The sequence below is a fragment of the Loxodonta africana genome, chromosome 10 (assembly GCF_030014295.1).
Source record: "Loxodonta africana isolate mLoxAfr1 chromosome 10, mLoxAfr1.hap2, whole genome shotgun sequence".
Taxonomy (NCBI): domain Eukaryota; kingdom Metazoa; phylum Chordata; class Mammalia; order Proboscidea; family Elephantidae; genus Loxodonta; species Loxodonta africana.
In genome coordinates, this window is record NC_087351.1 from 72755311 (window position 1) to 72777928 (window position 22618).

The 22618-nt window shown below is 36.4% G+C and overlaps 1 protein-coding gene across 5 annotated transcripts in view; it reads left to right on the forward strand.

Moving 5' to 3' along the window:
- MNAT1 (MNAT1 component of CDK activating kinase) overlaps positions 1–22618 on the forward strand; it is a 233985-nt gene that overhangs the window by 61791 nt on the left and 149576 nt on the right. For all 5 annotated transcript variants that reach the window (XM_064292559.1, XM_064292560.1, XM_064292558.1 and 2 more), the window contains 3 exons: positions 6419–6571; positions 8214–8287; positions 19084–19187. In XM_064292559.1, coding sequence (XP_064148629.1) covers positions 6419–6571; positions 8214–8287; positions 19084–19187 — 331 coding nt within the window. The remainder of the gene's footprint in view (positions 1–6418; positions 6572–8213; positions 8288–19083; positions 19188–22618) is intronic.

Sequence of the window (22618 nt, forward strand, 5' to 3'; positions counted from 1 at the left end):
AGACCCTCAACGAGATGGATTAACAAGTGGCTGCAACAGTGGGCTCATGCATAATGATTGTGAGCATGGTGCAGGACCAGGCAGTGTTTCATTCTGTGGTACATATAGCAGGTATGAGTGGGAAGTGACTTGATGGCACCTAACAACTACAACAACAACAACATTCAAAACCAATAGCCAACATCATTCTCAATGGAGAGGCAGAAAACATTTCCCCTGAGGTCAGGAACAAGAGAAGGATTCCCTCATCACCACTTTTATTTAATGTTGTGGTGCAAGTGCTAGCTAGAGCAATAAGGCAAGAAAAGAAATAAAGGACATCAAATTGGTAAGGAAGAAGTAAAACTATCCCTCTTAGCTGATAATATACTATACATAAAAATAAAAAATTTTTTTTTTTTTTAATTTTTGTACATAGAGAGCCTAACAGACTTCACAAGAAAACTAGTGGAACTAATAAAAAGATTCAGCAGAGTAGAAGGACACAAGATAAACATACAAAAATTAGTTGGATTCTTATATGCCAATAAAGAGAACTGCAAAAAAGAAATTAGGAAAGCAATACCATTTATAATATCTCCTAAAAATAAAATACTTAGGAATAAATCTAACTAGGGACATGAAAGACCTATGCAAAGAAAACTAGAGAACACTACTGCAAGAAACCAAAAGAGACTTATATGAATGGAAAAATATACCATGCTCATGGATAGGTAGACTCAACATTATGAAAATGTCAATTCTACCCAAAGCAATCTACAAATACAATGCAATCCCGATCCAAATACCAACAACATTCTTCAGTGAGATGGAAAAAGTAATAACTTTATATGGATAGGAAAGAGGCCCTGGATAAGTAAAGCATTATTGGAGAAGAAGAACAAAATAGGAGGCCTTGTGCTACCTGACCTCCGAACCTACTATGCAGTTATGGTAGTGAAAACAGTCTGATACTGGTACAATGACAGACACATTGACCAACAGCACAGAATCAAGAACCCAAATGTAAATCCATCCACCTACAGTCACCTGACATTTGACAAAGACCCAGAGTCCATTAAATGAGGGAAAAGACAGTCTTTTTTAACAAATGATGCTAATAAAACTGAATGCCCATCTGTAAGAAAAAAGGAAGCAGGACCCATGCCTTACATAATACACAGAAATTAATTCAAAATGGATCCAAGACCTAAATACAAAACCAAAAACTATAAAGATTATGGAGGGAAAAATAAGGTCAACAATAGTGGCCCTAATATATGGTGTAAATAGGAATCAAACCATAACCAACAATACACAGACGCCAGAAGATAAGCTAGATAACTTGGATCTTCTAAAAAATTAAAAACTTATGCTCATCAAAAGACTTCACCAATAAACTAAAAAGAGAACCTACATACTGGTAAAAAATTTTTGTCTGACATATCCAACAAAGGTCTAATCTCTAAAACTTATAGGAAAATCCAATACCTCTACAACAACAAGACAAATAATCCAATTAAAGAATGGGCAAAGAATATGAGCAGACACTTCGCCAAAGAAAGTGACTAACAGACACATGAGGAAATGTTCGCGATCACTAGCCGTTAGAGAAATGCATATCAAAACTACAATGAGATGCTATCTCACCCCCAACATTACTGGCATGAATAAAAAACAGAAAATTACAAATGGAGAGGCTGGGAGGGGATTGGAACTGTTATGCACTGTCTTGTGGTAATGCAAAATGGTACAACCATTTTGGAAAACAATACTGTGCTTCTTTAAAAAGCTAAGAATAGAAATACTGTATGATCTAGCAATCTAACTCCTAGCAATACAGCCTAGAGAAATAGCAGCTGTCACATTAATAGACATATGCACACCCAAGTTCATTGCAGCATTATTCACAATAGCAAAAAGATGGAAACGTCAGTGCCCATGAACAGATGAATCGATAAACTGTGGTACAAATACACAAATGGTATAAAGAGCAATGGTGAATCTGTGAAACATCTCGCAGCATGGATGAATTTGGAGGTTATTATGTTGAGTGAAATAACTTAAACACAAAAGGACAAATACTGTATGTATTCACTATTATAAAAACTCATGAAAAGTTTTGAACAGAGAAAGAAGCGTTCTTTGATGGCTATGAGGTAGCGGGGAGGGGGACAGGTGGAATGGAAAAACACTAACTAGACAATAGATAAGTGATAACTTTGGTGAAGGCTAAGACAGTACACAATTCTGGGGAAGTCAGCACAATTTGACCAAGGCAAAGCCGTAGAAGATTCATAGATATATCCAAACTCCCTGAGGGATTGAGTTACTCTGCCGAGGGCTGGGGACCATGGTCTTGGGGGACATCTAGGTGAATTAACATAGCGTAGTTTATAAAGAAAATGTTCTGCGTCCTACTTGGGTGAGTAGCATCTGGGGTCTTAAAAGCTTGTGAGTGGCCATCTAAGATATTCCACTGGTCTCACCCTGTCTGGAGCAATAGAGTATGAAGGAAACCAAAGACACGAGGGAAAGATTAGTCCAAAGGAATAATGGACCACAACTACCACAGCCTCCATGAGACTGAGTCCAGCACAACTAGATGTTGCCTAGCTACCACCACTGACTGCTCTGACAGGGATCACAATAGAGGGTCCTGGACAGAGCTGGATGACAATGTAGAACAAAATTCAAACTTACAAAAGACCTGACTTACTGGTCTGACAGAAACTGGAGGAATCCCGAGAGTATGGCCTCCTGATACCCTTTTAACTCAGTGGTGAAATCACTCCTGAGGTTCACTGTTAAGTCAAAGATTAGACAGGCCTATAAAACAAATAATACATGTAGCTCAATCTTATATGTGAGGCTAAAGGGGCATACCAGCCCTGGGGAAGGAGGAGAAGACAGGAGGGCACAGGAAAGCTGCCGGGATGGAAATGGGGAACCAAGGTCGAGAAGGGGAGCATGTTTTCAAGTTGGCATCGAATGTCACAAAACAATACGTGTTTTAATTGTTTATTGAGAAACTAATTTTGCTCCATAAACTTTTATCTTTTCGGAGAAAAAGTTCTTTAGTGACATCCAGCTCCTACCCTAGAGAATTCAGTACACATAAAGTTTAAGAAACAGTTTTTTTGTAGGAATAAAAATCTTCTTTAATGACGTTATCGTCACTTTTTATTTTTGAAGACCACAGGCTTTTGTTTTAAATTGTTTCCAAAAGCCAAGGAGATAAAGAAGAATGGAAAGTACTAATGAAACTAGATTATTTATAGAAAGTCTTGAATATGGAGTTTTTGACTAATAATGTTTTTCTAAGTCAGTCCACCTTAATAACTATTCAAATTCTGCTTGGAATATAATTGCTCTTTTAGAAGTAATCTTGTCTATCGAAAATCTTTATAAGGGAATATAAGCAGTTAAATATTTTTGATAAAGGAAAATAAAATCTGCAAAAAGTCAGCCATTCAGAGAGAGAAAGAGGGTGGGCACCATTCTGGTTTTTAAAAACAAAAGAAAAACCATAAAATATCTTTGGGAATAAGTCATGACTGAGGATTTGGCTTTTTCAGCAAATTTTCCTGTGTTCTGTAGAGTATAAGGTTTTGTTTGAAAAAAAATAGCACTCTTGGAGGCAAAAGATTGCCCACATACTACTTGTTTTGGTTGCTGTGTTGCCAGATGCATGGAACCAAGAAATACCAAGTTTTTCTTCTGTTCTTTTTTTTATATGACTAGTTTTTTTTTTTAAATAATTTTTGTTGTGCTTTAAATGAAAGTTTACAAATCAAGTCAGTCTCTCACATAAAAACTTATATACACCTTGCTACATACTCCCAATTACTCTCCCTCTCATGAGACAGCCCGCTCTCTCCCTCCACTCTCTCTTTTCGTGTCCATTTCGCCGGCTTCTAACCACCTCTATCCTTTCATCTACCCTCCAGGCAGGAGATGCCAGCGTAGTCTCAAGTGTCCACCTGATCCAAGAAGCTCACTCCTCACTAACATCCCTCTCCAACCCATTGTCCAGACCAATCCATGTCTGAAGAGTTGGCTTTGGGAATGGTTCCTGTCCTGGGCCAACAGAAGGTCCGGGGGTCATGACCACCGGGGTCCTTCCAGTCTCAGTCAGACCATTAAGTCTGATCTTTTTATGAGAATTTGGGGTCTGCATCCCACTGCTCTCCTGCTCCCTCAGGGGTTCTCTGTTGTGTTCCCTGTCAGGGTAGTCATCGGTTGTAGGCGGGCACTATCTACTTCTTCTGGTCTCAGGATGATGTAGTCTCTGGTTCATGTGGCCCTTTCTGTATATGACTAGTTTTTATAAATATCTTTTTTAAACATGTAGAAAAAGATCCAGCCACTTGAACACTAAACTCAACCCTAGTATATTACGTCTGGGAAGTAATGTGATAGAATGATGTAGAACTTTCAGTGTTTTCTGTATGGACTTTTATGTTACTTGAGCTTTTTTTAAAAAAAGAGTTTTTGTTCTGTTAATAGTTAAAATCACGAAGGAAAAAAGGTGTGTAGGAAAATAAACTATTTTTAAAGTTCTTTAATGCCATTTAAATCCTTGTGATTTAAGGCAGATTTTTAAAAAATAGGGAGGTACAAGTGATTGTGGAAGAAAATAATATATTATGTCTAATAAATAGTATGACTGTTAGAAATATTAACACGTTATAGATCACATTGTTAACTGAACTATTGACTGAGTCTAGTTTCCAAGACTTTTAGATAAAGAGTATTATTTGTAGCTCTATAGTTTTGAATAGGATGGCTCCTTGCTTATGAATAACTTTAGTGAGTGCAGTTATAAAGTGTGCCCATTTTCAACTTCTGTAGTTGGGTTTTTCTAACCACAAAGAATAGGGAAAGTGCACCACTCCCAATCTTCCTCAGCCTAAAGTGGTTTTTCTGAGGTTTTGTTCATCTTGGTAATGACAACTGTGATCTCTATTTCCCTCTTTCGGTTTTTTTTTTTTCCTTCTATTTTTTGATGACCCTTTTAAGGTAGAAATATGGGAAAGTCAATGTCAGTATTTTAAAAGTTCTTATTTCCTGGTATTATTCATATCATTTACCTTACTCTGTAAGTCAAATACACACCCTATTCATTGGAATTTCTCTTTTCCCTTCCGTCTCATACTTAATTTTTTGTTCAGTGAAGCTTATTGAGGACTTCTTGTCAGGCACTGGAGATAGAGAACAAGGTAGGCCAAATCCTTGCCGTCATGAAATACATATTCTGGTTGAGACAAAAAATCAGCACATAAACAAATAAGATTGTTTCAGATATTGCTAAGTGCTATGAAGAAAGTAGGGTAACAGGAGTGATTAGGACTGGTTTGGCACTAACATGTGAGGAGCTGGGCAAAATACAACTCCACAAGAATAGTACACCTATGTACCAAATGTTTAAATACTTAATTTATAACTCAAGCTTTGTCCTTGACCTGAGTTTCCGCGTTATAGCCTGAGTTTCTAGCAGCCTTTCCAGTGAAGACCCAGAGGCTACAAACCAGCCTTTTTACTTGCTAGTCTGAGTGGGGAGCCCTGTGGCGCAGTGGTTGAAGCGCTTGGCTGCTAACCGAAATGTCGGTGATTTGAATCCACCAGTCACTCTTTGGGTGAAGGATGTGGCATTCTGCTTCGGTAAGGATTTATAACCTTGGAAACCCTATGGAGCAGTTCTCCTGGTCCTATAGGGTTGCTGTGAGTCAAAGTCGACTTGTTGGCAATGGGTATGAAGAGAGGAGAGAGGTTGTAGTTACCTGGGAAACCTGGCTTATCTAGGCAATCACTTGGGTTGGTTTGAGGCAGCCAGCTTTAACTGATTAAAGCTTTTATAAGCAGCCATTCTTTCTAGAATTTCCCAGGGCAGAAGCTGTGGTGATTTTTTCATTTTCCACACATAATGGGCATTCTCAGTTCTCTGCATCATCTGGCATGGGGGTCTCATTCAGCTAGCACCTGTCCCTTATAATTCCAGTTTCCTCAGTTGGTTGCTGAACTTCAAAAAAAACTTTCCTACAAGGTTGAAAGAAAAAAGTCTTTGTTTTAACGCTTGTGATATACAGGTCCTTTCCAAAGTGCAGAGCCCCTGGCAGAGTGATGCTGGACTGGGGATGGAAGTGATTGCTTTTACATGCCTCTTTGAATTCTCCTTATCCCGACATCTTTTCAATCCCCTTAGTCCCCCACTCAATTTGTTTTAATATGTAAATTTGTTTAATTAAACTTAATCACTATCCTTTGGCATATCTATGTCTGAAAGGTAAGCTCCAAATAAAAATGAAAATTTGCTAAAAGGTTTTTTGTAAGATTTTAAGTAGCAATGACTAATTTTCATGTAAAAAAATTGGCAAACTATATACAAATTTGCTATATATTTGAATAATAGCTAAATGGTATGTTTTTATCCTTACAGGTGTGAAAGTTGTGTGGATTTATTATTTGTGAGAGGAGCTGGAAATTGTCCTGAGTGTGGCACTCCACTCAGAAAGAGCAACTTCAGGGTACAACTCTTTGAAGATCCTGCTGTCGATAAGGAGGTTGAGATTAGAAAAAAAGTGCTAAAGATGTAAGTGTTATTGCTTCAATGACAAAGTCAGCGTAGAGGACTTTAGCAATTATTTCAATAATTGATATCATTAGCAGTTCATATAAATGTGGACAGATTGCCAAGCGAATAACTATAAATTTCATCTATGTATTTGTTCAACTGTGGCAGGTATTTAATTGCTCCGGTTACAGCAGTGAACAAAATTAAAGCAAACAAACTTGTAATGTGAATTTGTTTTGAGGGAGATTTTTTCCCCTCTTTAGAGTTCTATTTTGTGTGATGTAGAGATAAATGCATTTTTAGAGAACTCAGCTTCTAGTAATATCATTTTTCTAACCTTTGTTAGAGAAGAGGAGGTCTTCTTGATTGATGGTTAAACAATTTATTTATTCATTTGCTATTTTTCTTTAATTAACATATGTATTGAATACCTACTGTGTGCAAACCCTGTGTTAGGCATGTTAGGCACTAGATGTGACGTGAGTGGAAACAGCTATGAACCCTGCCCTCATGAAGCTTATAGTAGCATAGGATAGCCTAGAGATAAACAATAAAACAGAAAAAATATCAGTTGAGAAAAAGTGCTATGAAGTTAGTGATTAAGTGTTGGTAGCATTAATGTTGAAATTTGAAGTCTATTTCAGAAAGTTACGTGGTGAAATTTATTTTGAGAGAGATATATATACCACTGCTGTTGAGTCAGTTCTGACTCATAGAGACCTCATGGGGTTTCCAAGGCTGTAAATCTCCCCGGAAGCTGACTGCCACATCTTTCTCCGGTGGGACTGCTAGTGGTTTCGAACTGCTGACCTTGCAGTTAGCAGTTGATCACTTTAACCATTCTGCCACTAGAGCGCCTTTTATATATATGTATATTTTTATTCTCTTTTCATTTTATAATTTTGTTTTTACTTTTTGTTAATACTTTTGTGTTTTATCTTCTGTCCTTTTATCGTAAGCTACTTTATCCTTGTTTTTGAAATTAAAATAGTTAAAAAAAAATTAAATTAGAAAATTTTTGGCAGTATATATTTCAACCCAGGTCACCCATGTTTTAGTAAGCATCTTTCTAGGTACATAACCAATGCTACTTTATCAGTGCCCCAAACTGCCCTTTTATTATTTGGATTACTTCTAGAAGATAGTGTCTCTTAGATTCTGATGTTTTGTTGTTAACCTCTTGCAGTTTTGTAATTTTTCATAGGTACATTACAGTATTTCAGATTTTCCTGATATAGCTTACTTTAGACTATAGTTGTCTTGAAAAAGGGAAGAAGCCTCTTTTAGATTTTTAATTTCCTGGAAATTAGTGAGTCTATTTATAAGGAGTGAACAACATCTTAATTTCCAATTATAAATCTTGTTTAAGCTTATTTTCCATTATGTCAATCCACTAATTTCTCTTTCCCTTCAGTGTTAGAAGGATTTTATATATTAAGCCATTTTCTCCTGATTTTATTCCTAAGTAGTCATAAGAATTTAAGAACAGCATTCTTGGTTTAGTAAAACTCCGGCGTCAAGAAAACAGTGTTTTATACAGTAAGCAGGTCCTTTTCTATGTATCATATATGAATTAAGTAAGAACAAATATATTCCTTAGATAACGTTGAAAGCAAGTGATGTGTAATATGCTGTTTTTTTTTTTTCCCATCTCTTAAAGATACAATAAAAGAGAAGAGGACTTTTCTAGTCTAAGAGAATATAATGACTTCCTGGAAGAAGTGGAAGAAATTGGTATGTTTTTGATGCTTGTACTTTTGGTGTACTAGTTTATGAGACCTTGCGCCTTTATCTTTTAGATGCCTAGGAGAACATCTCATATAAAAATCTCTGACAGGTTTTGTTGTGATAGCTGATGTTTATTTAATTACTTTTCTCTTGAACTTGAATCATGTTTGTCAGATTGAAGGCATACTTAAGTAAAGGACATACTTAAGTAATAAACATTTTGTCTTAGGAAAAATGATGAATAGATGTGGTACTACTTTATAGCTGGGAAGGAAGGCCAGTCTTATATATTGATGATGTCATTAGAGTACTTTAAATAAAAGGAAAGGCTCTTCAGACTTTTTTGTATATAATTTTCATTAGCTTTATCCACAGTGACTAAAGCTTGTTTATGTTATTATCATTTATGTTTGTGTGCATACAGTAGTTTGAAAATACTTTGAAGCAGTTGATTGTGAAAGTAGCATTCTTTGTTATTCAGGAATCAGGTTAGCATAATCTTTTTTGATGTGATTAGTTAAAAGGATGCTTTTGCAAAAAAAAAAAATATTTTTTCTTTTTCTTTTTTTTTTAAATAAAATTTAAGAGACATTAAAAAGCCTGGCAGTGATTATATGTTGATTCAAAAAATTAGTGGCATTTTCTAAAGGTGCCATAGTTGTTATTACTAAGTACAGGTTTGAAAATGACACAGAGGTTATAGACTGTGAAAATAGAATGAGGCTATGGGGATCAAACAATAACCTTTTTTATTCTCATCTCAAACTTGAAAGCTAAACTATCTTCGCATTTTTCTTATTAAAAATGGTTATAAGAAACTCTTCTGTATGAGATACTGTAATAGTGGACACAAATGACATGCATTTGTCAAAAATGCATAGGACTATACAGTACAACCTATTGTAAATCATAGTCTTTGGTGAATAATAATATATCAGTGTTAATTCATCGATTGTGACAGAGGTACCAGAAGAATGCACGTTGGTAATAAAAAGAGGAACAGAAGCATGAGAAGGACTCTGTACTTTCTGCACAGTTTCTCTGTAAATCTAAAACTGTTCTATAAAATAAAGTCTTAAAATACAGACTTTATTTTTAGATAAATTTTATATTTTATCTAAAAATAAAGTCTATTAAAATATTGTAATTGATCATTCTGTAGAAGATTTATATATGCTAAACTTTGTAGAAATTCAAATTTTTCAGGAAAGGAGTATTCTAATTCATTTAATTTCTTTATTAATTGAGAAAAATCCAGAAACTCTTTTTGTTTCAAGTGTTACTGAGGCTTTCCTAAAATACCTAAGTTCTTTTTAATGCTATAGCAAATACCATGTTCCATACATAATTTAGGCTTTGCCTTAGAGCAACTGTTTTTTCATTCTCATTTTACTTTTTGTTCCTTGTATATAATCTTAGCAACCATGAGTGACTATAGGTTTTATGTGAAAAATGGTAGAATTAGGAGTGCCATTGCAAAGTGGGAAAGTTAGTATATAGACTGTGAAGGTAGACAAAATATTTGCAAGTATTGGGCAAGTATGCAGGTATGTAGAAATCTGGCTATATGTAGATATTAAGCATACGACAAGCAGCTGGATAGCAAGCAGGAGGAAACCTAACTTATATTTACTTTAAAGGCATCGTGACTAGTTAAAAGTCTGGGCAGATAATAAAGGGAAAGGAGATTATAGATGTTGCAGGACAAGTTGAACCTAAGATCCCAGTCCAAGCAGACAGTAAAAAAAGACAGTAAGGATGATTAAACAAACTGATGGGCAAAGAAGGTGGGGACCAGGTTCAAAGGATGAGCTACCAATGGAATCTTGATTCTGGGATGAGGTTCTGCATGAGCCATGAATTTTAAAAATAAATTTCTGCTATGAGATGAATCATTTTGAAGGCGTGGATAACCCGGGGCCCATCGGTAAAACTAGGTTCATATCTGGAAGTGGGAGCTAGAATTAACAGGTAAGAGCAAATCTGAATATTAGGGTTATGCAATATGTAATCCTTTCTTTACTAGCTGAGGAAAATGTAGCCCAGAGCATTTACTTTGAAAGTGATTCTGCTGTTATGTATGTTCATGAAGGACTATCTTTGTTTGCAGTATACTGAAGCTCTCTTAACCAACTTCCACTTGCTTGTCTTATTGGAGAAACTGACATCTCCCTAGCCCCTCCATAAAATATCCTGACTGATGGCCAAAGCATAATGAATGCATAATGAATGCTGTCCATTAGGAGCTGCTTTCATGTAAAACTCTGTACCTCCCTCATCAGTTCACTTATATACTAAGAGGTAGTTGCATTGGTAACTAAACCTTTTTATGCCAGTTGAACTTATTATTGTAATTATATAACTTAATTAAATAGTTGGGGAAAAATTGAATAACTCTAGAAGGATTCTGCTTCTCGAGTTCTTACTCCACTTTAAAAGAATAGAAACTGAATAAGATGATGGGTATGGTTTATCCAAGAAAGAAGCAAAACTCCAACTTAAGACTAGACCTGGGCTGTATGTTTCTAAGTTACAGAATGACTGTATACTTACTGTATGTATTTTAAGTTAAAATGTTTGCGTATGTATGTGTATCCCTCTTTTTAGCAGACTTTTCTAAGTAATCAATTATTAATCCTAAGGACTTCTCTGTATCTGAAGAAATTGATGATGTTTGGGACCTAGCCTCATGCACTTCAAGTTTATTTTCTGAATTTTGGCTCAGTTCAACAAATATTTATTAATTGTCCTATATGAATTGCTTTACCTTTAGGGGATATATGATCTTTGCCCTCAATAAGCTCAGACTGTAAAGGGCAAGATGATTATGTAAATTAATAACTGTAATTTAAAATTTTATGTTTGTAGTAACTGTAACTTAATGTGGTAAGTCTTTTTTTTTTTAAAGTAATTTTTATTGTCCTTTAAGTGAAAGTTTACAAATCAAGTCAGTCTCTCACATGTAAACTTATGTACACCTTACTACATACTCCCATTTTCTCTCCCACTAATGAGTCAGCCGGCTTCCTCCTTCCAGTCTCTCCTTTTGTGACCGTTTTGCCAGTTTCTAACCCTCCTACCCTCCCATCTCCCCTCCAGACAGGAGATGCCAACATAGTCTCAAGTGTCCACCTGATGCAAGTAGCTCACTCCTCATCAGCATCTCTCTCCAACCCATTGTCCAGTCCAACCCATGTCTGATGAGTAGTCTTCGGGAATGGTTCCTGTCCTGGGTCAACAGAAACTTTGGGGACCATGACCGCCGGGATTCTCCTAGTCTTAGTCGGACCATTAAGTCTGGTCTTTTTATGAGAGCTTGGCGTCTGCATCCCACTGATCTCCTGCTCCCTCAGGGGTTCTCTGTTGTGCTCCCTGTCGGGGCAGTCATCGGTTGTGGCCAGGCACCATCTAGTTCTTCTGGTCTCAGGATGATGTAGTCTCTAGTTCATGTAGCCCTTTCTGTCTCTTGGGCTCATAATTACCTTGTGACCTTGGTGTTCTTCATTCTCCTTTGATCCAGGTGGATTGAGACTCATTGATGCATCTTAGATGTCCACTTGCTAGCATTTAAGACCGCAGACGCCACTCTTCAAATTGGGATGCAGAATGTTTTCTTAATAGAATTTATTTTGCCAATTGACTTAGATGTTCCTTGAAGCCATAGTCCCCAAACCCCCACCCCTGCTCTGCTGACCTTCGAAGCATTCAGTTTATTCAGGAAACTTCTTTGATTTTGGTCCAGTCCAGTTGTGCTGACCTCCCTGTATTGAGTGTTGTCCTTCCCTTCACCTAAAGTAGTTCTCATCTCCTATCTAATCAGTAAATAACCCTCTCCCACCCTCCCTTTTTTTTTTTTTTTTACCTCCCTACCTCCCCCCTCTCGTAATATGGTAAGTCTTATAAGCATTTATAAAGTGCTGTGAGAATACAGTTCAGGAAACAATTCTTTTGGCACTGGGAAAGAGAGGTGAGTTTGGGAAAGCTCAGAGAAGACGTTTGAGTTTGATCTTAAAAAGGAGATGGAAGATCATTTGTGGCAAAAGAAAATCATGGACGAAGGCACAGAGATACGAAGGTGTTGATTGAGCATGTTGGAGAACGAGCAAATAGTCTGATACAGTTAAACAGAACATGGGGAATGACTAGAAATGAGGCTTGAAAACAGTCTGAACCTGAGTTAAAGATGGCTTTGTAAGCTGAGCTGTGGGTTCAAGATTTTATTTTATGGCCAATAGTGAGCCAGCAGGAACAGTGTGGTGGTGAAGTGGAATATTGAGAGGTATACTCGGCAGAGAAAGCGTTTTTAATTTGGATGAGAAATAATGAAGGCTTAGAGTAGGCTAGTGATGGTGGGCATAAACAAAAGGGATGTTTTAGAGAATAGGCAAGGGACTGATTTGATGTAGGAAGTGAGTTCGAAGGAGCAGGCAAGGATGAATTAAAATATTCAGACCCTGGGCAGTTGTATGGCATCAATCAGGATAATAAAAGCTGGAGAACAGGCAGTATTTTTTATTTTTTTGTTAGTTGGGAAGTGTGTAGAAATGAAGGATGAGGTAAAGACTTTAGATTTAGACCTTTTAAGTTATGTTAGGAAACCCCGATGGTGTAGTGGTTAAGAGCTATGGCTGCTACCCAAAATGTTGGCAGTTTGAATCTACCAGGTGCTCCTTGGAAACCTTATGGGGCAGCTCTGCTCCGTCCTTTAGGGTTGCTATGAGTTGGAATCGACTGGGTAGCAATGGGTTTTTTTTTTTTTTTTGGTTTAAGTTATGTTAAGGTGTGGCCCCACCATTTAGTTGTGTGATATTGTTGTGATATAAGTAAAACTTCCTTTAAAAATCTTAAACAGCTATCTACTTTGTGTTTTATTCATACTTTTAAAGATGATTAGTAGATGTTTGTGGTATTTGTATTGGCTGTTTCTTACTGTGCTGATCAAATAACATAAAACGCTGGTTTATGTCACTGGATGTCTACTAAGTGCCGGACTGAGCTGTATACCCATAATCTCATTTAATTTTCACAGGTGTTTTTTATCCCTATTTTGAATATGGAGGAGAGGCTTAGAGAAGTTAGGTATTTTGCCCAAGATTGTATTGCTAGTAAATATTGTAGCCAAATTTTGAACATATATTTTTCTGACTCTCAAAGCCAATGAAAGTACTTGGTAGGGTCAGAGAGTTAGTAGCAGAAGAGTGCTATTGTAGATACTTAAGCCTAGAGTGAGAGGGATTGAGTTGGTAGTTTCATGCTAAGAGATCCGTGTTTGAGGATTTATGAATTGGGGATTGAAGTCATTCCATTATATAAATTTAATTATGAGTCCTTTTGAGCATCACAAATATAAGAATTTAAAAGAAATTACGACTGTGGATAATGACATCAAAAATTGATAATAGAAAGGGTACACATGAAGACGAACTTTCTTACAGCATTAACAATAGCTTTTCTGTAGTTATGACAATCTATACATATAATTTCTTGTTCCTTTTGGCCCCAGGGATTATTTCAAAGGTTTGTTCTTAGTTTCATAATAAACAGATTATTCTTTTAGTACAGACAATACTTACTTTAAAAGGGTGAGAAAGTCCCAAGGGCTTTAATTATAAATTCTGGATGTCAGAAAGACTTCAAAATTGTACTTAACATTAAATCTTTCAGGAAATACAAAAGGTTTTTTGTTGGCTTTTAATACTTGACTAAAGACAGGTCAACATCTGAGCTAAGCCAGGAACCAGATAAAGGGCCAAATGATTATTATAGAAAGATTAGCTTCTATTCCTTTTTCTTCAAGGCTATTGTACCAAACTGATTGATTGTTGTACAAATGAGACTTATTTCATTTGAAAAAATTTTATAATATTAATGCACTTCTATGGTTTGGTTCTTTTTAAAGGAAGAGATTTATATTTTAGGATCTGCTATATTGCTGTCACCTTTGCTTTTTAAATTAAAAAAATGAAATAAATTGGTTATCTTACTTTTATTGGAATTCATCATGCATTTTTTTAACGAGAAAAAATAGTGTAAAAACATTAATTTCACTTAGAATTTAAGGTTACCTATTTCTGGGTTCTATTTAATAAAAATTTTAAACCAATAGTGAACTGTCTAGCTTGCCTTTAAGCTGTGCATGTGTGTGTGTGTATAACTGCTCTGAGTGTTCTAGTAGAGGTCCACATAGCATATCAGTTTGATTGCCTTTGTCTTTTCAGTGGATTCATATCACAAGAACCTGATGGTTTGTTCCTGTTCTTTTTAATTTTGCCTACTTTGCAGTGTTCGAATCTATAGTTATAGATCATTTTAATGAAATTGGTAATTATGAAGGTTAGCATTAGTTTATTTATTTTTTTCCTTCATGATAGTTTCAACTCTTATAGGCTTCTGTAATCCAAAAGTCTAGGAACTATTTGAGAAGGTTGTTAGTTAAAGGAAAGAATGAAGGATTTGAAGGAACACTGGTGGTAAACCAATTGCTTTTGAGTCAGTTCTGACTAATGGTGACCCCATTTGTGTCAGAGTAGAACTATACTTGATAGGGTTTTCAATGGCTGTTTTTTTCTGGAGTAGATTGCCAGGCCTTTCTTCCAAGGCAGCTCTGAGTAGACTCAAACCTCCAGTCTTTCCACTAGAAGCCACGTGCATTAACCATTTGCACCAGCTGGGGACTCTACTTGGGGTAAAAACAAAAAAGTAGAGCAGAGTTATTCAAGCATGTTTGTAGGACAAGAAGCCAGACGCAGTGGTAAGTAATTAGAGGAGAGATAGAGGGCTAATAATGGGTGGAGAAAGATAACAAAAGAAGCTGAATGAGGTCTGAATTGAATTACGGAACACATGAGTCTTATGAAACACATTCTTACTTAAAAAGACTAATGCAAAGACTGTAAGGGATGGAGAGATGGGTTGGTACTTTATGTTGTTGTTGTTAGGTGCCATCTAGTCAGTTCTGACTTATAGTGACCCTATGTACAACATAACAAAGCACTGCCCAGTCCTGGACTGTCCTCAAAATCATTGCTATGTTTGAGCCAATTGTTGAACCCACTGTGTTAATCTGTATCACTGAGGGTTTTCCTCTTTTTGGCTGACCCTCTGCTTTATCAAGCGTGCCGTCCTCCTTCAGGAACGGGTCCCTCCTGATAGCATGTCCAAAGTATGTGAGAAGTTTCGTCATCCTGGCTTTGAAGGAGCGTTTTGGCAGCACTTCTTTTAAGACATATTTGTTCATTCTTCTGGCAGTCCATAGCATATTCAATGTTCTTTGCCAATACTGTAATTCAAAGGCATCAATTCTTCTTTGGTCTTCCTTATTCATTTTCCAGCTTTTGTGTGCACGTGAGGCAATTGAAAATGCCATGGCTTGGGTCAGGTGCACCTTAGCCCTTAAAGTGACATATTTGCTTTTTAACAGTTGAAAGAGGTCTATTGCAGCAGATATGCCCATGTGGAATGTCATTTGATTTCTTGACTACTGTTTCAACGGGCGTTGATTGTGGATCCAGTAAAATGAAATACTTGACAGCTTCAGTATTTTTTCCATTTATCATGATATTGCTTATTGATCTAGTTATGAGGATTTTTGTTTTCCTTATATTGAGGTGTAATCTATACTGAAGGCTGTAGTCTTTGATCTTCCTCAGTAAGTGCTTCAAGTCTTCTTTGCTTTCAGCAGGCATATTTTACGTCGTTAAAGAGTCTTCCTCCAGTCTTGATGCCACGTACTTCATATTGTCCAGCTTCTCAGACTATTTTCTCAACATACAGGTTGAATAAGTATGGTGAAAGGATACAACTTTGACACACACCTTTCCTGATTTTAAACCACTCAGTATCCTCTTATTTTGTTTGAATGACTGCCTCTTGGTCTATGTACAGGTTCTTTGTGTTAAGTGTTCTGGAATTCCCAATCCATAAATTGTTATGATCCACACAGTTGAATGCCTTTGCATTGTTAATAAAACACAGGTAAACGTCTTTCTGGTATTCTCTGCTTTCAGCCAGGATCAGTCTGATATCAGCAGTGATGTCTCTTGTTCCATGTCCTTTTCTGGTTCTGGCTTGAGTTTCTGGCAGTTCCGTGTCGATGTACTACTGCAACTGTTTTTGAGTGACCTCCAACAAAATTTTACTTGCGTGTGATATTAATGATATTGTTCGATAATTTCCACATTCTACTGGATCACCTTTCTTTGGAATGGGCACAAATACGGATCTCTTCCAGTCAGTTGGCTAGGTAGCTGTCTTCCAGATTTCTTGGCATAGACAAGTGAGCACTTCCATTTGTTGAAACATCTCAGATGGTACTCGATCAATTCCTGGAGCCTTGTTTTTCACCAGTGCTTTCAGTGCAGCTTGAACTTCTTCCTTTAATATCATTGGTTCTTGATCATATGTTACCTCCTGCAGTGGTTGAACGCTGACCAGTTCTTTTTGGTACAGTGACTCTGAGTATTCCTTCCATCTTCTTTGGATGCTTCCTGCTTTGTTCAGTATTTCCCCCATAGAATTCTTCAGTATTGCAACTCGAGGCTTGAATTTTTTTCTTCAGTTCTTTCAGCTTCAGAAATGCTGAACATGTTCTTCTCTTGTTTTCTGATTCCTGGTACCTTTCATTATAATGCTTTACTTTGCCTTCTCCAGCTGCCCTTTGAAATTTTCTCTTCACCACTTTTACTTCATCATTTCTTCCGTTTGTTTTAACAACTCTATGTTCAAGAGCAAGTTTCAGAGTCTCTTTAGACATTTACTTTGGTCTTTTCTTTCTTTCCTGTCTTTTTAATGACCTCTTTCTTTCTTCATGTGTGATGTCCTTGATGTCATTCCACAACTCATCTGGTCTTTGGTCATTAGTGTTCAATGCATCACTATCCTTGGGATGGTCTCTAAATTCAGGTGGGATGTACTGAAAATCATACTTTGGCTCTTGTGGACTTGTTTTAATTTTCTTCAGCTTCAACTTGAACTCGCTTATGAACAGTTGATGGTCTGTTCCACAGTCAGCCCCTGGCCTTGTTCTGACTGATGATACTGAACTTTTCTATCAACTCTTTCCACAGATGTAGTTGATTTAATTCCTGTGTATTCTGTCCAGTGAGGTCCACGTGTATAGTTACCATTTTTGTTGTTCCAAAAAGGTATTTGCAATGAAGTCGTTGGTCTTAAAAAATTCTATCATGTGATCTCCTTTGTTGTTTCAATCACCAAGGCTATATTTTTCAACTACTGTTCCTTCTTCATTTCTAGCTTTCACATTCTAATTACCAATAATTATCAATGCATCTTGATTGCATGTTTGATTGGTGTTAGACTGCAGAAATTAGTAAAATCTTTAATTTTTTCATCTTTGGCATTAGTGGTTGGTGTGTAAATATGAGTAATAGTTATATTAACTGGTCTTCCTTGTAGGCATATGGATGTTATTCTATCATTGACAGCGATGTACTTCAGGATAGGTCTTCAAATGTTCTTTTTGACAATGAATGCACTGCCATTCCTCTTCATTTTGTTATTCCTGGCTTAGTAGACCATATAATTGTCTGATTCAAAGTGCCAATGCCAGTCCATTTTAGCTCACTAATCCCTAGGATATTGATCTTTATGCATTTCGTTTCATTTTTGACAACTTCCAATTTTCCTAGATTCGTACTTTGTACATTCCATGTTCCGATTATTAATGGGTGTTAACAGCGGTTTCTTCTCATTTTGAGTCATGACTCATCAGCAAATGAAGGTTCTGAAAGCTTCACTCCATCCACGTCATTTAGGTTGACTTGGCACTCGTAGCTTGAGTACCTTTCTACCTGAGGAGCTTGTCGTCTGGCACCATATCAGACAGTGTTCCTCTGCTATTCATAAGATTTTAACTGGCCAATTTTTTAAAAAGTAGATCACCAGTCCTTCTTCCTAGTCTGTCTTAGTCTGGAAGCTCTGCTGAAACCCGTCCACCACTGGTGTAGATGTATATATACTAGAAGTATTTTTTTTTGGTTTCAGAATATTGTAGTAACTTTTTGATTTATATCTGTGGCTTATAAACATTTTTAAATAAAACGATCATCAAGGGACTAAGGCATTTATAATTAAAATTATTTTGAGTTGTAATTACAAAAAAGTAGTTCTAACACACTGAAAATTTATCAGCTGTCTGAATATGTCTTAGCTTTTCTTATGAAATTATTATAGCCTAAATTCTGTTGCCAGTTTATTCTTTTCCTTTCCTTTTAACTCTTTCATATTTCATACACTTCCAAATCTAGACTACATGGGAAATAATCCAAGATTGCGTCTAGTCATTTTGGAGACTATTGGAATGTGAATAAATCCTATTTTGTTTGATATTAATTATACAAATATATGAATTTTGGATCATTTATCAGTTTCTGGAGTACAAAGTCTTTTCAGTATTGATTCTGCCCAGTTTAGTAGATTCCAGAATTATTCTGTTTATTTAAAAAATTTAAGCCACTTTTTATATGCTTTTCAAATTGCAGTGGGGAGTATAAAAATCAAATCTAGTGTCATCATGAAAAATACCTGCCTTATCTTTTCTGGAGTGATCCTGATATTTAGATGTTCTGTGTCTGACAGTCTGACCTTATATTTGGCTCCGAAAACATAGTTGCTGTAACTAGAGATAATCTCTAAAATAGATAACAAGTTAAAGGACACAAATAGAGCGGTAAGGAATCAGCCCAGTGAATAAGGAGTTGCTGTCATGAACATATGCTTTTATTTATCTACTCAAGATTTATATTAAAACCACATTTTATGTCATTGTTTCCTCTCTGATACAGTTTTCAACTTGACCAACAATGTTGATTTGGACAACACCAAAAAGAAAATGGAGATATACCAAAAGGAAAACAAAGATGTTATTCAGAAAAATAAGTTAAAGCTGGTTGGTTGCTAAGTATTTTCTTCTTCTTTTGTATAGAAACAGATGCTTCCACACGATATTTTAAAATGCCTGTCCATTAAAACCAGTAACATTTACTAAGAATTTAGTTGAAATTTAGACCAGAAATGCTAATATATGTATACCAGAACCAAACCCATTGCCATCGAGTCGATTCCGACTCATAGCAACCCTATAGGACAGCTAGTGCACCGTAAAGTTTCCAAGGAGCACCTGGCGGATTCGAACTGCTGACCTCTTGGTTAGCAGCCGTAGTGCTTAACCACTATATAGACATATAAATAGGCACGCACCTATTTCTGTAGCAAAAACACCTTTGATGGCATTAATGTTAGACTGTGCTTTCTTAGGGAAATGGACCCTTAAGTTAGGTAGTTGTTAATGCTAGTTTTGTCTGTTTGTATCATTCTCTGGTAGGTGTGCATTGGGACAATAGTCACAGAATAATGGAAGTTTTTATTCTTGGACATTAATTTCTATCTCATCAAAAAGGGGGGAAAACCTACATAGACATTTATGAATCTCCTAAGTGGGAGATAAAGAAAACAAGCACACCGTTTATTAGAAACTAAAATGAATTCATTAAATCAGAGGGAGAAATTTGTAAACTAAGCTTAACTCTAGTTTTTCTCTTAGTTAACCTTTTTTTGTTTTACTGAAATAGTAACAATGCCACATATAAAAGTAATTTTGGTTTGTTTTAGTTGGTCTAATGTTGGAATTTGTTTTGATATATTTTAGAATGTAAATTCATGATTAGAAATGTATTCTACAAAGGCAAATGAATTGAATGCCTGCAGAGATGTAATTGCCTAATTTGTACAATTTAGTTATCATTTCTTTAGTAGAACTTGGCTTTTTAGTTTTTCTGGTTAGCAGAAGGAGTTACTTTTTAAGTACCTTATCAGTAATCTATGGTCATCTGTAAAAATGATACAAGTGTATTTGGATCACATAGCTGGTATTCTCATCTTGGGTTTAGAAGGAGCTTCCTCCTTACAGTGTTTCATCTGGGCACTCTTTCCTGCCATGAAACTTCCAAGGAATTGACGCTACATTTTCATTCCTTAAAAAGGTGTCTCATTTCTGAAAGTATCAGTATGCCATAGATATTACTCTCCTTGCCCTGTAATCTTCTCTGAGTGCATCAGACGATGCATGCAAACTAGAAATGCCCAGGTAACTTGTTGCATTAACCGTATTTAACTTAATAATAGAAGGTTGTTCCTTTCAAATGGGTGCTTTGGTCATCTGGTGTTTTATACTGGGAAATAATACTGAGAGTTGCAATGAAAGAACAATCTAATTTTAGATTGGTTGTGTTATTTTAAAGTAGGAATTTCTAATTCTTAGAACTTTATAATGACCAATTATTAAATAGATATTTTAGTTTGCACATGTTACCGTGAGATTATTTCAATTACTTTTATACTTCTGTAATTAATGTTTAGCACTTGCATGTGTTGTAACAGAGTGTCAGTAAGTCATTAACATTTGTGAACTGAGCATTCTGTGCAGAGCATTATACCTGTTAGTGACATACCTGGGAGTTCGGTATTGACATAAACATATAGGACCATGTTTAAAAAATGGTGCTAGTTAACATATAGCAATAACTATGGTATTATTGGGTAGAGCCCTCAAGTGGCCCATGGAGCGGGGGCTAACTTACATGGCTGATGTCTTTTTACTAACCTGAGGTAACAACCTGCCTTTTCTGTTTTTGTAAATGTTGAAGCATCACTGTTCCAAAAATATTAGAGTTGTATCAAAGAAGAAAAGGAAAAAAACAATCTCTAGCATGATTAGACACATAAAATGACTCATTTCAGATATAGAGAACTATTACTGGGCAAAAGATGATCCACTCAAGGGACTATTGATTTGAGTTGTCTGCTGAGGAGATGAAATTGGCACCAAACATCAGTCAGTGTGACATTGAGAAATTAATAAAGGTAACCTAATCTTGAAATGGAAACCCTGGTGTCATAGTGGTTAAGAGTTTGGCTGCTAACCAAAAAAAGGTTGGCAGTTCGAATGCACAAGGAGCTCCTTGGAAACCCTACGGGGCAGTTCTAATCTTGGAATAGTCTTAATAGTGAAGATTATCTTAATTTTTGTTTTCAGTTTTCTGAGTTCTCATGAGCAGTAGAGAGATTGCTGAGTAGAATGTTTAATAATTAAGGAAAAAAAAATCAAAGTAATAAACATTTTTTGAACATCTGGCAAACATATATATAGAAGAATAAGTACCCTGGTCCTCCAGAAACAGATAATTTCAATGTCAAAAACACGTGGAAAGAGCTGTGTACTTGCTATTAAGGGAGCAGTCTGGGAAGATTAGGAAAGGCATTCCAGGGGAGATGATGCCTAAATGGATCCTTGAAGAACACAGAAGCTAGCCAGGTGAAAAAGATGGGATCAGGGTGGAGGTGGGGCTGCCACTGGGACATTCCAGGCAGAGGAAAAATCATGAGCAAAGGCAAGAGGACATGGAGAATTCTGGCAGTTTTAAGTAGTTCTATGTGGCCTAAATATAAGGAGATAGAGTTGAAGTTGGAAAGGTAGAAAGGTCTAGGTCACATAAAATCTTATGTATTGTGAAAAGTAATTTGAAGGAGATAGAGTTGAAGTTGGAAAGGTAGAAAGGTCTAGGTCACATAAAATCTTATGTATTGTGAAAAGTAATTTGGACCTATATAGACCAGTTGTTTTTAGACCTTAGCAGGTAAACCCTTTTTTAAAAAAAACCTTGCTGAGAATACTTTGGTTGAAGTGATGATGGGGGCAGGGAGAGAAGGGAGATCTGCTTGATCTCTTCTCTAGTGCACCTTAATGCACCTTTTTATGGAATTCTCAAGATTCCTTAGAGATACATTATAAAAACCTTTTTGATGATAATCATTGAAAGGTTTTAAGGAAGGTGGTAATTAGGTGTTTTTCTTATTAGGCCAGATTTAAAGGCTTCTTGGAGGTAGAATTTGAGAGAAGCAAGCTTGAAGTCAGGGAGCCCTGGTGGTACAGGAGTTAAGCTAAGTGCATAGCTGCTAATTGAAAGGTTGGCAGTTCGAACCCACCCAGTGATTCTGGGAGAAAGACCTGGCGATCTGCTCCCATAGAGAATATAGCCTAGAAAACCCTATAGGGCTGTTCTGCTCTTTCACATGGGGTCACTATGAATTGAAAATTGACTCAAAGGCACCTAACAACAAGAAGCCTGGAGTCAGGGAGAATAGTGAAGTTATTGCATTCATGTAGGTAAGCTCAGAGATGACTTGAACAAGGAATGGAGAGGTAGGGATGCATTAGATTATTTTGAGTTTAAAATATCAAGTCCTACTGATGGATTAGAAGTGGGAGGTAAAGGAAAGGGAGGATGTTTGGGTAAGGTAAGGTTATTAAGAACAGAGACC